We start from the raw sequence: 22670 nt of genomic DNA on the forward strand, positions 1-22670 counted from the left end.
ATTAAAATGTGTTGGGGTAGTGAGCAGGGAAGGACACAGACAACTTGAACACTTTTACTCAATACAATTAAAAAAGGCCAGCATCAAATTTAAAATATTTTTTCTTTAAATCTTTTTTTTTCTCCATTCTCCTGGGCATACCCCAGGGAGGAAAGTAAGGTACCCATGGCCAGCCCTGGCTCCTAATGCCATCCTCCCAAGTGAGCACACAGATTGGGAAGCTTATCCCCCCAAACCTAACACCTCTTATACAACAAGGCAGTGGAGTGAGGCACAGAGGGTCAGACTCCTCCCCTTAGCTTACTGGCACAAAGGGAGAGCAATTACATTTAGAAATATATATATATGTTTTATATATATATATGTCTTTATAAAAATTTATCATACTTGATCAAAACTATCCCCCCACCCTTTCTGTTGCCCCAAAGGAGCAGGATACTAGGCTTGGACACGATCTCTGGGTCTTCTGGTTTTCTTGCCCCTCTGACCCTGGGCCTTGGGCCTAATACTATGAGAGGGAACTCAGCACTTTTGTCCACCATGCCCTGCAGGGACAGGCCAGCTATTGAACAGTGTCTCTCTCAATTCCCACATGCCCCACAAATCCTGCGGGATGAAGGGAAGCTCTGCCCACCCTCAAGTCCCTGGATCCTGACAGAGTCCATTCTATACTGCAGCCACTTGGGTCTCCACATCACTTGCGCCTGCCAAAGATGGACTTCTTGCCAGGGTTCTTGTCACCCACACTTAAACCGATGAGGAGCCGGGCTTTCTCTTCTTCCTGCTGTTGCATGTTCAGGTCACACTTTGTTTCTAGCTTTCCCCGGACCTCAGACCCTGTTGCAGGTTTCAGCCTTAGTTTTTCTTTGATTACCTGGCAGTGGAAAGGAATAAAAGGAAAGGCAAAAATATTAGTGGAACAGGACGCACAATTTAAAGTGAACCAACCCAGAGATTTATTAACGCACATGCAGTACACAACAGGGCGCCTCAAAGTGTATAGGTAATAGTCTCAGCTTTCAAGAAGCTTACAATCTAATCAGAACCACTCATAAAGCTGAAGTAGAAGCTTAAGTCCCCCAAATGAGCAAATATATATGAAGCAGATGTTTAATCACACTGGGGTAAAGGTATGAACAAAAAAGGACAGACCCAGTCAGTATCTGCCCCTTCTTGACTATCTATAGCATAGAACAGAAGGCAGTTGGCTTGCCAGTTCCTGCTAATGAAATAGCCGTGAGGCCTGGCTGGATACCTGGGCAACTAGAGCTTTTCGGCTATCCCTTTTGACAGCCATGGCAAAGTCCAGCCATGTCCACGTGTTGTTGTGGTACTCCAGACAGGGTAGCACCAAGTTAAGGTCGCCCCAGTCCACGCTGTTCTTCTCACCCTGCAACAGGAAGAGGAGGGAAAAGAAGAGGGAAAATTACAACTGTCATTTTGAATCTAAGCCAGTAATTCCTATGACAGCAACCTACATATTTGAATTCCCTCTCATTCTGATAATGGTGCTGACTCCTGCAGAAAGCAGAAGGAACAGGTCTGTCACCCGAGGCCTACTTTCACAGGAGGGCTGATTGTTACCCGGTCTATACTCTAGAAAGGGCTGGGATGGGACACACCTTGTAACTGACGCACAGTGGGACTTGCGGGATTTTTATATATATGAAGGAGTTGTTCATGGCAGCTCGCTCTTTCATCTTGTCAATGTCATCAACTGGGTGCTGGGGAAGACAGAAAAGGAGCATAAGCCCTAAAATCACCAGAGCAACCTAAGATCCTAAATATTACTCCACCCTCAGTCCTGGGGAGACAAAAGGAACACCCAACCAGGTCCACAGAAACTATTTTTTTTTTTTGGTTCTTTTTTTTTTTTTTTGAGCTGGGAACCAACAGGGCCTTGGCGCCCCTAGGTAAGCACTCTACCACTGAGCTAAATCCCCAACCCCACAGAAACTATTAATATCCATTTTAAGGGCTGGAGAGATGGCTCAGCGGTTAAGAGCACCCGACTGCTCTTCCAGAGGTCATGAGTTCAATTCCCAGCAACCACATGGTGGCTCACAACCATCTGTAATGAGATCTGATGCCCTCTTCTGGTGTATCTGAAGACAGCTACAATGTACTTATATATAATAAATAAATAAATCTTTAAAAAAAAAATATCCATTTTAAAAATCTCTCTTTTTTTTTTTTTTTTTCAGAGCTGGGGACCGAACCCAGGGCCTTGCGCTTGCTAGGCAAGTGCTCTACTGCTGAGCTAAATCCCCAACCCCTTAAAAATCTCTTAAACATACTAAGTTCTATTTTGTTTGAGACAGGGTTTCTTTGTATATCATCCCTGGTCTGCCTCTGCTTTCCAAGTGCTGGAATTAAGGGTGTGTCCCCACATGATAGGCTTCTTTTGCCTTTTTAAGACAGGATCTCATACAGTCCAGGCTGCCCTTGGACTCATGGTCTTCTAGCTCCTGTCCTCAAGTGTTAAAATTAGACTGCACCACCACACTTCTCTGATTTTTATAGGCCATACCTCAGGTAATTTGCGAAATGATCTTCTGACTCCAGAACTCCTACTCAAGCCCTGTGCCACACCCTTTCCAGAGCCTAGTGGTACCGCGTCATCTGTTGCTATCAGCTGCCGAGGCTTTACTACTGGTATTCCTATGAAAAAGCATGCAAACCAACAGTGTGATTCTTTTCCTGAAGCTGCTTTGGCTGCCACTCTATTCTCCTGGCATTCTAGCGTAACCAATTCTTACCAGTCGTCACCAGTTTGGACTTATCTTCTTCATCACCAACTTCATCATCTTCCACATTTCGACCAGGAAAGAAAAAGCCCATCATTCTATGGAAGAACCGGTGGGACAGCTGGATGGTGAGAGGCACCACATTTACCTAAGCAGGAAAGAGGTGAAGAAGCAATTAGGCTCAATTACTATCATTGTCTTTTATTACAAACAGTTTAGTTTTGAACTAACATTTGATCAGTTCCCAAGGTACTGCTTACTAACCTCAAAGTGTTCCTTAACAGAGATGCCACCAACAGGCGGCCGTACTTTGCTGAAGAGGCGGAGGGCTAGCTGTCTCCCAGACTGGCAGGAACTCTGGGGCCGTAGAACCACCTATAGGACAGAGTGGCCAATAACTCTACTATACATCTTCTCTAAAATAAAAAAAAAAAAAACCTCAAAAAAAAAAAATCCCAGCTCCGAAAAAAAAAAAACCTCAAAATCAAGTACAAATCATGGTAGGAGAACTGAACCAATGGTCTCTGCTAGGCTAGACAAGGTATACCATCTCAGATCACAGGCCTTTTGATCTGAAGCATGAGTGAGTGGGCTAGGAGTGGGAAAATAAGCCCTGCCCTATTGATGAGCTCATCATATACAAGGCCCTGCCTAAATCCTATTCCCCCAGACACCAGGAAAAGACTTGCCTTATAAATAGCATTGGGGAGAAGGTTGTTCATAGTGAACCAGCCCAACTCCAGGAGATGTTCTGCTGTGTCATCAGACTTATTCACCTGTAAGACAGACAGATTTTGTCCTATTCATTATAAGTTAATAAGCTAAGCCTCTGTTTTCATTTTTCTCTTTCCTATGTAAATCAGGATCTCATAAAGTCCAGGCTAGTCCTCAAAGTATGCCTGTAACTAACTTTGATCTCTTGACCCTCCTTACCTACACATCTGGAATGCTGGGATTAAACATAAGCACCACCACACCCTGCTAACACCTCTTCCAATCTCATATGCGACCAATACCCTCTGAGTGTTTCTTCTGAGTAAACCAACAACCGCTAAATGTTAGACTGCTTAGCTATTGTGGCATTTAAGTTTCTCATTAATTCTCAAATATATTTTGTAATTGTGATATTCTTTCCCCTTGGGAAACTGCAGAAATGCTATCAGTATCAGAACAGCACTATTCCAACTCAACCTAATAGATTACTTCACTCTGGGTCTTACCTCTTTGTTTTGTTTTTTTTTTTTCCTTTTTTTTTTTCAGAGCTGGGGACCGAACCCAGGGCCTTGCGCTTGCTAGGCAAGCGATCTACCACTGAGCTAAATCCCCAACCCCCTGGGTCTTACTTCTAAGAATAATTTTCTTAATGGAAGAAGCATTTGATTAATTATGTGTACACTTACATCATTTATTACAGGCTGATGTGTCTCTAATCATGACCATCATTAATAAATACAATTAGCCCCCTTTTTTCCTCTATGGATGGATCTCTTGAGACAGATCGTGCCTCAGACTGGCTACTGCTGTGTGACTGTGCACTACCCTAATACCTTGCTGTAAAGGAACCTCTGAAGCTCCAGCTCAGCAATTCCCAGCTGTCCATCTTCTTCTGTCAGACGCCAACGTGCCTGAGCAAAGTAAAACTCAGTGCGACGGACCACACTCACATCTTCCTGTTGTTTTCGAAGCTCCATTTTATTGGCTCGCTGCAGTTGGAAATCCTTAAAACATCTATGCATGAATAAGAGAGCCAAAGGGATAAGGGAGGGAAAGAACACACAGCTGGAGTGCCCCATAATACTGCAGGCTATAAGCCCAGATAACAACCTACTCTGGCTTAGCTAATGCCTTTTCCCCCTGATGTTTTGTTTCTGACATGGTGAGGTAATAGAACAGATTTCTGATCTTTAGTTCTATAGCTTCTTAGTAAAGCAGTTTTCCCACTAACTTTATGATTAGATCATCAACTGTGTTCTTTACTGATCAGTTTTACTGTATTTGCTCTTCAGATACACACTGCTAAGGCCACTAAAGTGGTCTTCTCAGCTACTCAATTTTGTAGCAAAGCCTTTTCCTGCAAGCACTCCTGTAAGAAGCAAGGGCGGGTGGGGGTTCACTCACCTCTTTGGCCAACCTCAGCAAGGCTTATTCAGGAAGATATCCTCTATCTACTTTTTTTTTTTTTTTTTTTTTTTTTTTTTTTTTGGAGCTGGGGACCAAACCCAGGGCCTTGCACTTCCTAGGCAAGCGCTCTACCACTGAGCTAAATCCCCAACCCCTCTATCTACTTCTATAAGTCTTTGAGAACACACGCTAAACTTAGCCTGTGAGGCATGAAAGGGAAACCAGCTCTGGCTGAGACTGGCAAAGGCCGTTGGGTACCTGATAAGGATGTTCAGTTCTTCACTTTCCAGCTGCAGGTTGGCCTTTTCTTGGTTTAGCTGTAACTGAAGTTTTTGGTTCACGTCCAGCAAGTTCTCATTCTTGTTGTCATCCTGTAAAGACTAAGGAACCAAGAGAAGAACATAAGAGAACTTCCGTGGGCTGGAGAAATGGCCAGTTAATGGTGGTTAAGAGCACTGACTGAGTTCTGAGTTCAGAGATCCTGAGTTCAATTTCCAGCAACCACATGGTGGCTCACAACCATCTGTAATGGGATCTGATGCCTTCTTCTGGGGCGTTTGGAAACAGTGACAATGTACCCATATACATGAAATAAATAAATATATATATAAAAAGAGAGAGAGAGAGAGATCTCTCTGTGTCTATCACAGGAGACTAAGAGATCTGTCCTCAGTTTACCCGGGATGACTACCTTCATGATCGAGTACATCTGCTTCTCTAGGTGCCGTATCTGGGCCACATGCTGCCGCACAGCCTCCTGCAGGTGTAATATGCTGCTGCGCTGCTCCTCAGGATTGCTGGAGATCTCGAGCTGGAATCTGACGCGCTGTTTCTTTTCACTATGCTCCTAAAAAAGGGAAAAGGGAAGTGTGTACTTTTGTGTGGCGCTGTGAATAAAACCCACAGCTTCACATAGGCTAAGTTCATGCTTTACCAGCCCCTGAATTAATGTTTCTTAATATGTTTTGTAGAAAAGTGAATGGTGCTCTCTCTCTTCTGGAAAGCTGGCCTTTACCGGTCGTGATCAGTAGCAAGAGTAAGGTGTAGGTCAGTATAAAAGATCTGCAATGTGGATGATTTCATAAGCTGGGCTCACAGGGTAGAAATGGAGGCAGATATGTGTAGTCACCACTGTCAGAAATATTTAGTAACTGAGTAGAGACCTGGCTAGAACAAGCTATACAGTCTTAGAGATACTCAAACATTAACAATATGAATTCCAATAGCTGTAATTACCAATCATAAGTCCCCCTTTCAGGGTGAGGTATTAGTTTCTTTCTTATCCACTGAACCATCTCACCAGCCCATCATTACTTTACTTAACTGGATTGAAGAAAATGACAAGATCAAAGTTCAGGTGAGCCTAACTTGAATTCTAGAAGGGCTCATGCTCACCTTCCGCTTGGGTTCTACATGGAGAAGCAGGTTGTTGACAATGTCCAGAATCATAGCATACTGAGCTGGGTTGGTAGAAATTTCCAATTCATGGTGGATAAGAGTAAAAGTATCCACAGCCCCTGAAAAATTGTAAGCAGTCAGTTAAATAACAGGTTCACATTTCTCCCTATATAGTCACCCTCCTAACCCATATTTTGTTTTGTTTTTTGATACAGGGTTTCGCTACGTAGTCCTGGCCGGCCTCTACCTTGCTCCACTTGCCTCTGCCTTCTGGGTGTGGAGATTAAAGTTCTGCGCCACCATACCCACCCTAAAGAATTATTTGGAACTGGGGTTGGGGATTTAGCTCAGTGGTAGAGCGCTTGCCTAGCAAGCGCAAGGCCCTGAGTTTGGTCCCCAGCTCCGAAAAAAAGAAGAAAAAAAAAAAAGAATATTTGGAACCACTCACGTTGGTCATTCCAACACAAAGGGAAGAAGAGGCACCCGGGAATAGAAATATGCTTCTTTCAGAATCCCAAGTAACCACTGTCCCAACTTCCTCTAAGAGTACAGGTTGTTCTAATGGCTGGACTTACAAAATGCAGAGCCAAGTAAATGTTAGTACCAACAGCATACAGGAATCCCTTTGTCTACTCTCTTAAAACCACTAAAGAAATAACTACTTTCCCAAATGCCTTGGATACCTTCCTGCTTCTTTAAGAGATCCTCCTTTTCCTGGTTCTCATGAACTTCAGGTGGCTTAATCTGAGTTGCTAGCTCAGGGTCAATGTCGTGGCTGTAGCTGATATAGTACATCCGGCAATTACAACGTGAAATGATCCGCTGCACTTGCTGGGCTTGCTGGGCTTCAGCTGGCTGGTTCCAATCTGGGAAGAAGTGAACAAGAGGACAAAGAGATTCTTCACAAAAGGTGTAATAAGAACTCCCATCTGGGGGTTGGGGATTTAGCTCAGCGGTAGAGCGCTTGCCTAAGAAGCGCAAGGCCCTGGGTTCGGTCCCCAGCTCCAAAAAAAAAAAAAAACCCCTCCCATCTGAATATTATGTCTAAGGAATTCCAAAAATGTTTCCAGTCAAGACTGACAAAAAAATATTACTTCAACATACACTGAGGCTAAGAATAAATAGATAAGCTGAGGCTGAGAGGTGGCTCAATGGCTGGAAGCATGGGCTGCTTTTCCAGAGGATCCAGGGTTTAGTTTCTAGTACCCACATGGCAGCTCAGAACTGTCTGTAAATACAGTTCCAGGAGATCTGATACCCTCACACAGATACATATATATATCCCCAATGCACATAAATCATTAAAACAAACAAAAAACAGAAAAATTAGGGCAAGGTGTGGTAACATATTCTATAAGTTCTAGACCAGCTTAGTATACATGAAAGTGAGGACAGGGTTGGGGATTTAGCTCAGTGGTAGAGCGCTTGCTTAGCAAGCGCAAGGCCCTGGGTTCGGTCCCCAACTCCGGAAAAAAAAAAAAAAAGAAAAAGAAAAAAGAAAGTGAGGACAGGCAGGACTATATAATGAGACTCTGTCTCAGACAGACAGACAGATAATCTGGAAGAGAAAGACAGATGATAGACAGGGCTGGGTTTGCAAATCAAAGGTAAAAAACCCTGAGTTTGATCTCTAGTACTCTCAAAAATAAAAGCCATATGGTAGCTCATGCCTAAACTCATGAATCTGAGGACAGCCTGGCCTACACAGACTGAGAGGAAAAGAAAGGAAAAATGCAGAAGGTAGATTAGATAAGAAGATGAAGTCCCTTCGGGGTACACATTTACTCTGGGAGAGGGAAGAGAGCTGACCTGTGGTTGTGGTAACCATGCCTCCCACTGCCTGCCCACTTTCCATCAGCTCCTGAACAGAGTCCAGACTACGTTCCCGGTGCTCTTCAATATTCTTCACCTGCAAACACATTGAGGGACCTTTAGCTCCTGGGAAAAGGTAGCTTATTCTACCACCACCTTAGATGGCCGTGTTTCCAATAGAGTCATGTGCTGCAAAAGAATGCTTCAGTCAATGACAGATTTCAGGTCCAACAATAGTCCCATACCTGTAATCCCAGCAAGAGGCTGTGAGGCAGGAATAACATCATAGATTTGAGGCCAGCTTGGACTATATAGTTCTATGACAATCTAGAGTACATAGTTGAGACTCTCACAAATACAATATCACCCAATGATAATGTGATCATTTTAGTTCATTTAAAAATCACCTAATAACATTTTTTGAGAGTTTTCCACCTTGCTTTGATCTCTCAAGTGCTAGGGTTATAAGCATGAGCCGCAATGCCTAGCTGGTATGTTCTTTGTGTTTTTGCCATTTTGTATCTTCACACAGAACTACTGTGAACCCAGGCATAGTGGCTAACACATGTAATCTAGCAGCCGGGATCAGAGGAAGACAGGGCTCTGGGCTTTCTGGACTCTGAGGTCAGACTAGTTTATCTATCAAGTGCTAAACAACTAATACTACACAGTGAGACCTCAAGAAAGTACAGCTAGGGGCCAAGATGGCTCAGTAGGTAAAATGCTTGCTGAACAAGTCTGATACTAAGCTCAACCCTGAACTCACATAAAAGGGGAAAAGGATGGGCCGGGAGAGAGGGCTCAGCAGTAAGGAGCATTTGCTGTTTTACCAGGGTTTGGTTCCCAGCACCAACATTAGCGACTGCCTGTAATTCTAGTTCTAGGGATTTGATACCCTGGACACCCTCTCTTCTGGTGTCAGAGGGTATGCAGCTGATATACAGACATTTAGGCACTCGCATACATATAAAAAAGTGGGAGAACTGACTCTACAAAACTATCTTTTTTTTTTTTTTTAAAAGATTTATTTATTTATTTTGTATATGAGTACACTGTAGCTGTCTTCAGACACACCAGAAGAGGGCATCGGATTCCATTACGGGTGGTTGTGAGCCACCATGTGGTTGCTGGGATTTGAACTCAGGACCTCTGGAAGAGCAGTCGGTGCTCTTAACCACTGAGCCACCTCTCCAGCCCCAAAACTATCTTTTAACCTCTAAAAACAACAGATCTCTCTCACACATACTTAACAGGTCCTGAGTTTAAATCCTCAGCACCAATGTAAAAATCCAGGGATGGCCACACATTCCTGTAATCCCAATCCTATGGAAGGCAGGAAAAACATGTTGGAGCGTGCCCAGCTCCAGTTTCAATGAAAGACCCTGTCTCAAGGGAGTAAGGCACAACATACTAGGATTTCCTCTGGCCTGTGAGTGCACAGGCACACGTTCACTGCACATACATCACATGCTCACTCATACATACACCTACATGAAAAAGAAAACAATTCTGATATCACTTTGGACAGCAGGCTAAGTAACAGAATGAGTGGCGTGAAAAATCAAAGCAGTAAGGTCAAGGCTTCAGGACTGGAGACATGGCTCAATGGTTACGAGCAATCACTGGCTGCTCTTCCAAAAGACGAAAGTTCTATTCCCAGCTAACAACTTCTTGTAATTCCAGTCTCATGGGATCAAACACCTTCTGGCCTCTGCAGGTACCAAGCACACATTGGATACACAGACATACAAGCTGGCAAAGCACCCATACACATTAAAATAAACATAAATAAGGCTTTAGGGGCTGGAGATGACCCAGCAGTTAGGAGCACTTGCTATTCTTGCAAAGGACCTACGTTTAGTTCCTAGCACCCACATGGCAGCTCACAATCACCTGCAATTCCAGTTTAGACCCGACACCTTCTTCTGGTCTTTGAGGGCACCCATACATACATACATGGCAGACTTAAAAACACATTAAAAAAATTACAAAAAAATATATAAATTACACGAAATCTTAGAAATCCAGGATTTGGGTGGCAGATCTACTGAATCACAAAGTCACATAGGGAAGAAAAAAAATCATTTTCTTTCTAATTCCAAAAATCTCCACTTTAATGCTAATGTCACTTAGGGGAGAAAAAAAGCCTTCAACTATAAAAGATGGCATTGCCTAAAAATGGTAGACCTAGAAAATTTTGCCCACCTTTGCATGGATAATTACCACTCCTACATCCCCATTTCTTTTGGTGGTTGTGGGGATCAAACCCAGGGCCTTATGCACGTTAGCCAAGTGTGACCACTGAGCCAGAATGCTAGCTAAGATACTTTCTGTGACTACTATGGCAATAGACAGACACTGTTCGCTGACTTCCTATGTTACCAACAACCTGGCCACACTTGGCTTGACGTCTGATCTAAATGTTCATGTGTCTGGCATATTATACTGGAGGCTGCCTTGACTGAACCTGAAGTTCCTTTGCAGAAGTATTGGTGTGGGACAAGATCTACAAAAGAGGTTATCATTTTGGCTCATTTTATTATGGTCATTCATGTTTTTATTTTGTTTCTTATCAGATGTAACTTAATCCTATAACTAATGTGCACACTTAGCACATGTCAAATATGTAAATGACAATATACAACACTAGCCAGATTTGCCTCATGATCACCAACCCTCCAGTAAGTCTGAGAACATACGTATGCTAGAAATTAAGATGTTCTATCTTAGCCAGTTGGTGGTGGTGCACGCTCTTAAACCCAGCGGTTGGGAGACAGAGGCAGATAAATATCTGAGTTTGAGGGCAGCCTAGTCTACATATCAAGTTTCAGGATAGCCAGGGCTACACAGAGACTCCCTATCTCGGGGAAAAAAAATTACAATGATTGCTGAAACAATCATCTTTATGAAAGGCCATAAAAACACGTGGCTAACCGTGTGGCACATGTTTCCTGCACTACAGATGCTAAGGCAAAGGGATCTCCAGCTTTAGGCCACCTGGGCTTGAGACCAGACTGCACAGCAAGACTTGTCTCAAATAGACAAAACAAAGTTTTCAGACACACTGCCTGCTTGTGTGACATTTATTGAGGGCCTGCAAACTAAGGAAGGAGTTCCTGTCTATTTATTCCAGTGCCATGCAAGAGAGGAGTATTATGTTCCTACAGCACAGAGGCTGCTCACACGAGAGGGGAGCACCATGCTCCTACAGCAGAGGCTGCTCACATCACAGTGTCAGCAGCTTCTTTTCTACTAAGCAGAAGAGTAGGTACTAGGAAGAATTCCAGTGGTTCTAGCTGAAGGGGTTAACGACCAGAAAACTAGAGTTATACAATGGACCTTCCCACCCAAGGCTGACTAACCTCTAACCAGAGCTGTCGGCCATCCTGTTCAGTAGGACTGCTTTCGGTGGTAGCAAAATACTGCATGCCATCTAACAGGCAAGTCCAGGAAGTCTTTTGTTTCAGCGTGTCACCATACCAAGCTGGATGGTGTTGGCACTGCAGCAACTGAGCTTTGGCAGCTGACACAATGACACAGCCTTCTGTCTCCGCTCCACGAAGAACCATCTACGTCAAGGAGAAATGCAGTTTTAGACGTGAAGGGGGCTGAGAAGGGTCTTCAGATCATGGCTAACTCTAGCTTACAGAGCAAGCTTTATTGGGCTTTATACATGGAAGCGCTTACTCAGGATACCCATAGAAAGGCACAGATTTGAGTTTTCCCCACCCATTCTTCAGGTATATGTGGAAAAGCACTGAGTCTGTCGATCACAAGTCCATAACCTCAGCAGTCAATAAACCAAGGCAAGACAGCCAAGTCTGAGGCCAGCCTGAGCTACACAGAGGAACCCTCCACACCTTTTTGTTTTTGAGGCAGGTTCTTCAAACTCAAAGATCCACCTGGCTCTTCCTCCAGAGTGCTGGCACTCGGGTTAAAGGTGTATGCCAGCATACCCAGCTTGTGGGACCCCATCTTTAATTTTTTTAAAAAATTAGAGAAAAGTAAACATTTTGATTGGGAATTAGCCTGATACTGGTGTCTATTAAGAAAAGATACCTGGGAGTTGGAGAGTTGGCTCAGTGGTTATGAGCACTGTCTGCTCTTCCAGAGGTCCTGAGTTCAATTCCCAGCAACCACATGGTGGCTCACAACCATCTGTAATGAGAGCTGATGCCCTCTTCTGGTGTGTCTAAAGACAGCTACAGTGTACTCATATATAATAAATGAATAAATCTTAAAAAAAAACAAAAAACAAAAAACCAAAGAAAAGATACCTGGCAGTTGACCAGTTCAATAAGGCAGTTTCGGTTGTATATGTCATCTGTCTGGCAGGCAGCGATTCCACACAATTGGTCACTCATACCAGACTCCTCTTCTGTGAATACTACAAATCTATCTGTCTCTTCAATCAGCTTCTGCAACATGTAAGCACCTGGCAAAGAAATAAGAAGTAGGGAAAGGTCACAGTCTCAAAGGGAAAGAGAACACATGCAGGGCCACACTGATCTTCCATTACTTCCTGTCTAGGTAAGGGCTGAGGTACATCTTCAACCTGGAACACTGGTCCAGTTCACTCTACCCAACCCTTGACCCAAAAGGAGAAGATAAAAGCTATTTGGTTCCCCCTCAATGTTAATAAGAGTTAACAATTTCCAATAGAAAAATAGAAATAGGGCTGGAGAGATGGCTCAGCAGTTAAGAGCACTGACTGCTCTTCCAGAGGTCCTGAGTTCAAATCCCAGCAACCATACGGTGGCTCACAACCATCTGTAATGGGATCCGATGCCCTCTTCTGGTGTGTCTGAAGACAGCTACAGTGTACTTATAAATAAATAAATCTTAAAAAAAAAAAAAAAGAAATTAAGAAAAATAGAAATACCAGTTTAAATGGTGCTATTTTTGTTCCGAAGGCTCCCATCAAGACAGTGGTAGGAAATGAACCCAGGTGCTCCCCAAGAGCAGCAAGTGCTCTAAACTGATGAGCTTTCTTCCCAGTCTCGCTTTGCTCCTTTTCCCATACGTGTGACTATTCTCTTCCACTCCCTTGTCAGCCATGGAACCCTATGCTAGCTTTGCTACTTCTCTCAGAGATCTTAGAAGTATCTTCTCAGATGTCGGCATGTCTCCTTTCTCTTAGTAAACTGTCTAACAAACATGGTCAAGAGCAGCGTCAGAATTAGACTAGTCTCTGCCAGTGGTCAAGACCCTCCCTCTAGCACCTACTCAACTGTGACTTTGGGCAGCTTTAGAACCTTTGTGGCTCACTTTCCTTATCTGTAAAATAACAGCAGATATCACATAAGGCTCTTGTGATAATTTAGTGGATTTCTATTTATTTTAAAGATTTATTTATTTATTTAATATGTGTGAGTACACTGTTCTCTTCAGACACACCAGAAGAGGGCATCAGATCCCATTACGGATGATTGTGAGCCATCATGTGGATGCTGGGAATTGAACTCAGGACCTCTGGAAGAGCAGTCAGTGCTCTTTTTTTTTTTTTTTATTTATTTATTATATAAAGTACACTGTCACTGTCTGCAGACACACCAGAAGAGGGCATCAGATCCCATTACAGATGGTTGTGAGCCACCATGTGGTTGCTGGGAATTGAACTCAGGACCTCTGGAAGAGCAGTCGGTGCTCTTAACTGCTGAGCCATCTCTCCAGCCCCCAGCAGTCAGTGCTCTTAACCACTGAGCCATCTCTCCAGCACTATTTTTTTTTTTTGGTTCTTTTTTTCAGAGCTGGGGACCGAACCCAGGGCCTTGCGCTTCTTAGGCAAGCGCTCTACCACTGAGCTAAATCCCCAACCCCCACTATTTATTTTTAAGTGTATGGTGTTTTGCCTGAGAGAGAGAGAGGAGATAGAATGAATGTGTATGTGTGTGTACACAGAAAGTGTAAGATTCCCTGGAACTGGGTTGTGAGCCAGTTGTGTTCAAAGATTTCAATGGTTCTCCATTCCTCATGAAGGAGGGACCTGTGTGGAAGGTCTCCCAATGATCCCCACCCCAGTGGTCTTTCTCAGCCATTCCTCACACTCCTTTTGTTACTGTGTCAAGGAAAACAAACCGTTCACCATCTGTGAGCACATCACTCCTTCCCAATGCCATTCCTACACAGATTATTCCCATCACGCCACAGCCCATAGTCGACTCAAATTTAAGTCCCCAGCTCATTTCCCTCCCTTTCACTGTAACTTCCCTATTCTTTGAATTCCTCTCCTTCTCACACCCGTGTTCTCACAGGCACTTGTTAACTTGCATTCCCTTACATCTGTTATACCCCAAATGCCCATTCCTTTCTTTCCAGGTCTTACTTATCTTTCAAGATTTTCTCCAGAGTGCTACCAAGAAATAAAGAACCTGGCAGTGTTTCAGTCTTATGCCAGCTAAGCACTTAAATCTTTGTTGCCTGAACAAAGTATATTTATCAAAATGATACATGGCTGTGGATATGATCTTAGTGTTTGCCTAGAATGTACAAGGACCTGAGTGCAATGTGCAACATTGAAAATTTGAAAAATAATTCTTTTCTGTTATTGTTTTGTTTTGTTTAGAAAAAGGCAGCCTTGGCTGGCCTGGAATTTGCTATGTAGACCAGGCTGGCTTCTGCTGAGATTGAAAATGTGTTCAACCACACCAGCAAGAAACAATTCTTAACTTTTGTTTCTTTCCTTACTAATTCTCTTTTGACCCTATACTTGCTGGCCACAAAATGAAACTTTTGGAGCTTCCTCATTATTAGTAATATAAACCCAACATGGCCAAAAATAAGTACATGATAGTGTCATCTCTGTGACTAGATGGAACCAGTCACAATGGAGTCATTCTCAAGCCCCTTTCCAAGCACATGTCCTAAACCCATGTCTCACTGCCTCGGCCTACCTCCTGATGATCCCTTATCAGGCTGTCCCCTGAAGCTGGGAGCGCTGGCACGAGGCTGGGCTTGGGCGCTAGGTGGGATACCCCGCTTTGGCTTTTTGGCTGACATCTGAGGATCAATCTTCAAACCCTTCAGGGCCTCAGTGGAGAGATTGCGCTTGAGCACAGCTGCTTTTTTGTAGCCATCATACAAGCCAAAGGCGATGTCCCTGTTGGTGGTGGTCCAGGAAATCCGTAAGTCTACCAAGTACAGCTGATGGGTGTGGAAGGCAGCATCACCATCCCGAGCAGACAGCTCCTGAGAGACAGGAGAAGGACACCAGCGTCACACAGACCTTCCCACCACTACTAAAAATGCAGAGACAAACTTGCTATAAACACAAGGAGAAACAGGAAGACCCTGGAGAAACATTAAGTAGTTTCAGCTGTACATTACTTCACATCCTAACTATTCTTAATGCAGTTTTAATGAACCAGTTACTTTCAAAAGCTACACTTAATTGGGAAAGATGGAGAAAGCCAGCACTAAATGAAGTGTTAAGAACTTTTGGCTCAGAGGTTAAGAGCACTATCTGCTCTTCCAGAGGTCCTGAGTTCAATTCCCAGCAATTACATGGTGGCTCTCAACCACCTGTAATGGGATCTGAGGCCCTCTTCTGGCCTGCAGGCATACACGCAGGTAGAGTGCTGCATGCATAATAAATAAATTTTAAAAAACAAAAAATTGTTTTACTATTTCCTGAAGACCAAGAGATTTGTTAGGAGATAAGAAAAGGAATTTTCTTTTTTGTGGGAAGTGGTAGTGCCAGGGATTGAACTCACTAATCCAATACCCTGTCACTGACCTGTATACCCAGTTCAGGAATTTTAAGGATGATATCTACATGTAACAGTACATGCCTGCAATCCTAGCACTTAAGGCAGTGGCAAGAGGACAAAAAAAATTCAAGAAATTCAAGTCAAGCTTGGTCCATAAAACAAGACCATCTCCAAAACAAAACAAAACAAAACAAAGGCGGTAGCAGCGGTGGCGGCGGCAGCTGGGGACAGTGATCACATTCAGCATTTAAAGGTATTTGCTGCCAAGCCTGATAACCTCTGTTCGATCCCTGTGCACACATGCACACAGACACGCACATGCCTTTCCCCCCTTTTTACATTATTAATGTAATAAAAATTAAAAAAAAAAAAAAAAGAAGATAGTGAGATGGCTCATTGGGTAAGGGTACTGAACCACCAAACCAGTGGCTTGAGTTGGATCTTCTGGACTAATATTAAAGGAGATCACTGCCTCCTGCTAACTGTCCTCTCTCTCATACACATATACAACCACCCACCCAATAAATGCAAGTTAAGAGAGCATCTTATACAACAATAGCAAGTGGGGTTGGGGATTTAGCTCAGTGGTAGAGCGCTTGCTTCTCAAGCGCAAGGCCCTGGGTTTGGTCCCCAGCTCCGATAAAAAGAAAAGAAAAAAAACAATAGCAAGTGAATATAATGCCATACGTGGTATGAATGCCATTAGAAACCTTACCAGAACTTAACTCTCGTCCCCAGTGAGATACTATTTGGACACAGGAGATAACAGGTGTGGACAAGCACATGAGGGTAGGGTCCACATGACAGTTAAGACCCAAGATACTACTAAAGTCTCCAAAGCTACTAGAAATTTCTAGTAGTTAAGCCTCTGTCTTTACATTGAGACACTCACTCACTAACATTACTGATATGAACTGTCCATCAGTACCTCTTCAGTGGTGCGATTGCTGTGCCGTTGGTAAGTAAGGGAAGACAGGCTCAGTAGGTGGGTCTTTGTGATCAAGGGATCAAGGCAGTGGTCAGCGTTCTCCTCAGTGGGTGAAGCCATCAGATGAACGGTCACCTGACTTAAGTCACTCACCATCTGGGTCACACTCCATTCAGAAATAAGGCGCCGCATCACTGTGCCAGCTGAAAAAGGGAGCGCACATTCCATGCAGAATGGTTTGTGAGTCACTGAGAAGAAAATCCAAGGAACAGACTAGGAGAAACAGAAGCTCTGGCCTGACCTTGAGGTATAAGCCGCTGAGTTCCCCGAGTGAAGACGTGGCCCTGACTGCACTCTATCTGGATGCCCCGTTGCTGGGCAAAGGAAGCCCAGTAATGTACCTGGTAATGAGAGAGGGAAACTGAAGAAAGGATGGCAGACGGGAGGACCAAGATTTTATTAGATATATTAGAAAATAAAGAAAGTAAGGAAGGGAAACCCCTAACTGTCAGGCTCGGACTCTAACCTGTAGCTGAGGAAACAGCGCAGTATAGGAGAGCTGTTTGTAGTGCTGGCCAAGTTTCTTCTTGCTGGGCTTCAGGTTATTGAAGAGTTTTCCTCTACAGATAGGCCTCGTGATGCTAGTCCAAGTTGCCCAGAAATTTTGCATCCAGCGCAGAGTACTACTGTACAACAGAATCCGGGGCTGGGATATTGCTACAAAGGAAAGGACAGACATATCCAAGCTGTGGTTGAATCAGAGGTGAGGAAAGTGCTTTCCTACTTATCAGAGATTAAAACCCACACACCCTCCTCATAGTCAGTGTCCCCAGCACCTTTTCTTTCAAGGATCTAAGCTCTCTGCCATGGTCTAAATGTTTGTTCATCCCTACCCTACTCCAACAGCCAGACTTTAAAGTTAAAATACCAAACACCAAGGTGGTGGAATGGATGAGGGAAGCTGACTGACAGCAAGGACAAAGACCTTATAATATCGATGACGAGGGTGGACTGGGTCAACTGAGGACCCTCGCCAGACACTGTACCTGAGTGCACTTCCATTTTTAACTTCCTCTACCGGGCAACTTTGAGACCATCCACTCACTATTCGTAAGTAACACAATTTATCGTATTAATGTTAACAGCAGTCCAAAGTCCTCCTGCGAAGGTCCCAATCTAAACTCTGTTCTGTCCTTCTGCCCCATCCCTCTTTCACTAAGTGGTCAGTACCCAAGCCCATCCTCCCACTGTCCCAGGCCCAAGGCTCACTCCCACTATGGCGAGTCAAATCCATCTTGATGGAGAGGTTGAGGTTCTCAGAGCGGAAGGCCCGGTAGGAGTCATGGAGCTGGCCCAAGGGTACCTCAGGCAGGAACTCTGGGGCCCTCAGAGTGACACTGTGATGATCATGAGGGTTCCCATGGCACAGCCACTGTAGGTCCAGTGTCATGCAGAGGTCAGGCAGGTGAAGGAAGCAGCAGTCGTCATACCTGCCTCACAACGGAGCCCCAGCCCTCAGAGACTTGGTCACTTGCTTCCCTTGGCTCTTCCCCTCTCCCTCCATCCCAACTCCCCCATCTAGTTAAGGCCCTCACCCACTCTTCACTCCACTCACTTAGAAGCTGTTCTCACGTTGACATCCAGGTCCCCTTTGAACACAAACTGACCAGGTTTCCAATGAAAAGAAAGGTGGCTCCACTCCCAGTGCATGTTTTCAGTTGTATTATATGGATCCTATAATGACCCACCCGAACCCAAAGAACAAGGGTGAGCCATAGATAAAAGAACAGTCTCCCAAAGCAGTACCTTTCTCTTCGTGCCCCACATGCTGTACAGGTCCCAACTACATTATCCTAACAAGGAAATGACTCCGTGGAGCCCCTCACCTCTGTGGCCAGCTGATGCAGGTTTGCTTGTTCAATATCCATATGCCAGTCCCCATGGAACAGAAGACGGCTCTTATCCCACCAGGGCAAAGGTGGGCTGGGGTCAGCTGAAGGCTTGGTCAAGAGGTCCACGCACTGACCAATCAGTGTCCAGGCTGGATCCCAGCATGGGCCCCACACCACTGTGTACTGGAAGATTTCCGCTAGGGTAGAGGAATGCAGGCTTACTACAAAACACCTCTCTGTTCTTCCTTTGCTCTACCCAAGGCCCAGAAATGCCCCTCAGCCAAACCAACTGCTTTACTCACAGTGGAAGTCATGGTAAAACTTGAGTGGGGGCATGTTCCTTTCTACTGCCACGTTACCCCAGGGAAGCCCCAAACGCAGGATTTGCCGTCGACGGGAGCATGGCTGGCCACTCTGCTCAGTGCCTGCAAGTCGACCCACTAGCCGCCAGTCACGGATCTCAAACAGGTAGCGTGGATAGTCTCTGATCCGAACTGTCACGAGACAGCAGACAGCACTGGTTGTTTACTTTCACGCATGCTTCCCCCTTGCTGCTACTTTACCCATCTACAATCAATCTAGAGAACAAGGGCTGGAAACTATGCAGCAAAGCTACAGCAGGGCATGACCATGAAGCACGGTGAGGACGGAGCAAACATGAAATCAGGAGCCACAACGACCCCAAAAAGGCTGTGCACATACTGTGTCAGCGCAGTAATTTCAGGGTGAAAACCAGGAACAAAAAAGGGAAGCAAAGCCATCTACTCAACCAACTACGGTGCCCAGTACAACCTCACGCCTCTGCAGTCACTCAGAGAGCTCCCTGGCACTCACAGGACAGACACCGTGAATAGGAGACGCACTTACCCAGAAAAGTTTTGACATTGCACTTGAGCATACGGCACCACTGAATGACAAGGTCCATTCCTTCAGCAGGAAAAGGGCTGCCAGGATCAAGTTCTCGAACCTGCTCTATCACACGCTCAGGCCCATGGAAGGATGCATCTGCCAGAGCCACCAGCTCCAGCCCTGTCAGGCTCCAAGTGAGCAGTGCACGGCGCATGGGCGTGTTGCCATAGAGACGACGAGAGCGCTGGATGTAGATTTCAATGTTCTTGCGTTCCAAAGAGGCGTAGAGCTCCTCAATTTTTCGGGCTGGCAACAGCTCCCCATGCTGCTTGCGCAGGGCAGCCACTTTGGCATCCAGCAGCTGCAGCCTTTTGGCACTCTCCTTACTTTCATCCTTCATCAGTTCATAGTTATCATGAAGTTTCACCTCAAAGATGTCATCCAGGAAAACCCAAGAAAAATGCTGAACCTTTAGAAGTAAATCAGGTGGTAGAGGGGCAGGGCTTGGAGAAGCCCAAGCGTGAGTCCCTCGATGCAGCCCCTTTAGCCATTTCTGAACTCCCACCGCCTCATCCAAGGTTCGAGAGAAGTCATACTGATAAGGAAACTCCACTGAGACCGATCCAAGGGAAAGAAGCCAAACCCGATTGCGGAGGGTCTGCAGTGCAGGGAAGGGGTTCCTGTGGAGGATCATCTCTTCTAGCTCAGGCAGAAGCTGCACCTCTACCTCCTTGAAGTTGAAGATGCTGTTGCCATCAAAGCCAGCAGCCAGCTCCGGGCAGTAAGCCTGCAGTGAGCCTCCATGCCGGCTGAGTGACACACTCTCTGCAGCCAGGGTAATGAACTTGTCTTCTGCCACGAAAGCTGTCAGCTTGGCAGTGCTCACCTCCAGGGTCAGGGTTAGCAGCCGCCTAGGTAGGGGTGACTCAGGGAGATGGTCTTCTGGTTCAGAAGTGGATTGTGGAGTCTTTAGTGCATGGGACTGAATAATCTCAGGAAACACAGTAGCTCGTAAAAGGTCTCGGCACTGGAATGTGGCCAAGACATGCTGGTACAGATACATGTGATCTGGGGGGCTCCAGAGTAACGTCAGCCCTGCACCACACTGAACCTTTAGGGTGTAAAAACAGAATGTCAGTCATCGTGTCTCAGAACAGCAGAAGTAATGACTACTACACATGCCTACCTGGTTCACGAATTATATCCACTCATAAGCCCTTCCTAAGAAACCACATTAATTACTGCCTTGCTTGGTTCCTCTCAGCACTAAAGGGCTAAGTTAATAGTTGTCATTTATCTCACACTTATGAGCATTTACTTCTGAATTTTTCTCTAGTAGATTCTAAAATGCCTTGTAGGTTTGAGCCATATGTTAAAACTCATATACTCAGATTAATAATCATTTTGCTTTATGTTTCCATGCATAAATTACCATTCAATAACACCATCCAAAACAACTTGAAAGATTTCACCAACGGATTAGATGACTTGATTCCTAAAACACAATGTAAAAGTACTGGCCACACAGCATAACACAGCAACTGACTCACGGTGAATGTATATCCTGGTCATCCTGAGAGACAAAGTCGGTTCTGAATAGCTCAAGGAGTGAGAAATTGAAATACCAACACCCAGACGCTCTCTTAAGTCCAGTCTCTGAAATGCAACCTCCTCAGTTTCCAAAGGAAGCAAACTCAATGCCTCCCTTCTCCTCTGAAGACCCCATACCTATCTGATACCCTGGAAAAAGACTCTGGAAAGCCTCCAGCATCAGATCCCTTCTAGCCTTCTAAGGAACTAACTGCTTCCATAGAAGTGTGTGTCGGCCCACACAGAAACCATAATGTAGGGTTGGGGATTTAGCTCAGGGGTAGAGCGCTTGCCTAGCAAATGCAAGGCCCTGGGTTCGGTCCCCAGCTCTGAAAGAAAAAAAAAAAAAAAAAGAAACCATAATGTATGGATGGATATTAGAGGGTAACTTTCAAGAGTTAGTTCTATAGGTCCTGGGGATTGTCAGGCCTGACATCAAACATGTTGTTTACTTAAAGAGCCATCTCTCAGGCCCTCATCTTTTTTTCTACATTTATGTGTATTAATTTTTGCCTACATTTATGTATGTTTACTGTGTGACCAGTACTTTTATACACAAGGCCTGTGAGCTCTCATGATCCACCTGCCTCCATCCTTCAATGCTAGGGCTAAAGGCCTGGCTTTTACACTGGTACTAAGAGTTTGAACTCGGGTCCTCTAGCAAGCATTCTTATCTGCTAAGCCAACTCCTACCCCCAATCTTTAAAATACCATCCTATTTTCAGATATGTATGCATATATACATATATATGTATGTGTATATATGATATACACATATTAAAATACTTATAATTAAAATGATGTATCTGTTATTGCCTTTAAAATGACCCCAGAGCTTGGGGTAGAGAAAGTTATAATAGGTACAGCTGCAACAAGATGGTTACAAATGGGAATTTATTGAAGCTGGAAATATGAAAGTTTAAATGTTCTCTCTATATTTTGCATATATTTATAATAACTCAGTAAAATGTTAAAAATCTAAGGAAGAAAAGAAAAGATGGACATCAGCTGTCATTTTCCTCTAAGTTTCACGTTAGTCAAAAAGACCAAAAAATGTTTTAAGTGGTAGGAAAACCCAGTCTGGCCCATGGCCCCAAAGCATTACCTCCAGAGAGCGGATGCTGCTGTGATAGGTGAGGGAGAGCATTGAGAGGCCCAGCACTGGTGTGGGGATATCAGGAGCCTTGCAACAGGGCTGCATCTTCTCTGTGACTGATTTTACTAATGCAAGCACAAGCCCTTGAATCCCCACAGTGGAGGTCTCAGCACTACCCAGGACAGTCAGTGTGTCCAGTCGTATCTCTGAAGCACCTGGCATCAAGAAACCCAGACATTTTAAGCTCTGAAATGACAACCTGCCCTTTGCCCTTTCTTATCCCTTTGCTGTCCTTAGTCCCAACCCTTCCCCTAAGTGACTCCTAATGTTATGAACTTTCTCTTCTCTTACCTAACGAGAGCTGGCAAAGTCAATGAACTTTCTCAGTGTCTAGAAATTATCCATACATCATTCACTCCCCAGAACTATAAACAAGAAAATAAAAGTTGGCTGAACGCCTTTAATTCCATCATGAGGCAGACAGAGTCAGGAGAAACTGAGTTTGAGGCCAGCCTGCCTGGTCTTCTG

At 44.6% G+C, this 22670-nt stretch overlaps 1 protein-coding gene across 1 annotated transcript; it reads right to left on the reverse strand.

Moving 5' to 3' along the window:
• Positions 1–38: 38 nt before the first annotated feature.
• Positions 39–22380, reverse strand: Kiaa0100 (KIAA0100 ortholog). The gene is made up of 25 exons (XM_032914365.1): positions 22152–22380; positions 19475–20567; positions 18910–19101; positions 18602–18804; positions 18331–18449; positions 17985–18205; positions 17242–17432; positions 17017–17116; positions 16716–16918; positions 14972–15266; positions 12356–12513; positions 11441–11647; positions 8076–8175; positions 6950–7132; positions 6264–6385; positions 5560–5715; positions 5127–5248; positions 4295–4475; positions 3437–3523; positions 3012–3122; positions 2760–2895; positions 2531–2661; positions 1623–1724; positions 1256–1390; positions 39–874 (listed from the first exon to the last, which is right to left on the reverse strand). The coding sequence occupies exons 1-25, from the start codon at positions 22362–22364 to the stop codon at positions 695–697; spliced, it is 4941 nt and encodes a 1646-aa protein (XP_032770256.1). The 5' UTR covers positions 22365–22380; the 3' UTR covers positions 39–694.
• Positions 22381–22670: the final 290 nt, after the last annotated feature.

The sequence above is a fragment of the Rattus rattus genome, chromosome 9 (assembly GCF_011064425.1).
Source record: "Rattus rattus isolate New Zealand chromosome 9, Rrattus_CSIRO_v1, whole genome shotgun sequence".
Taxonomy (NCBI): Eukaryota; Metazoa; Chordata; class Mammalia; order Rodentia; family Muridae; genus Rattus; species Rattus rattus.

Coding starts and splice junctions, on each gene's coding strand:
- Kiaa0100 (XM_032914365.1), bottom strand. CDS start 22,364: ATGCCAGGTGCTTCAGAGATACGACTGGACACACTGACTGTCCTGGGT. Junction 19,102..19,474: donor CAATGTCAAAACTTTTCTGG/GTAAGTGCGTCT, acceptor GTCTCGTGACAG/TTCGGATCAGAGACTATCCA. Junction 18,805..18,909: donor GTTTTACCATGACTTCCACT/GTGAGTAAAGCA, acceptor CCTCTACCCTAG/CGGAAATCTTCCAGTACACA.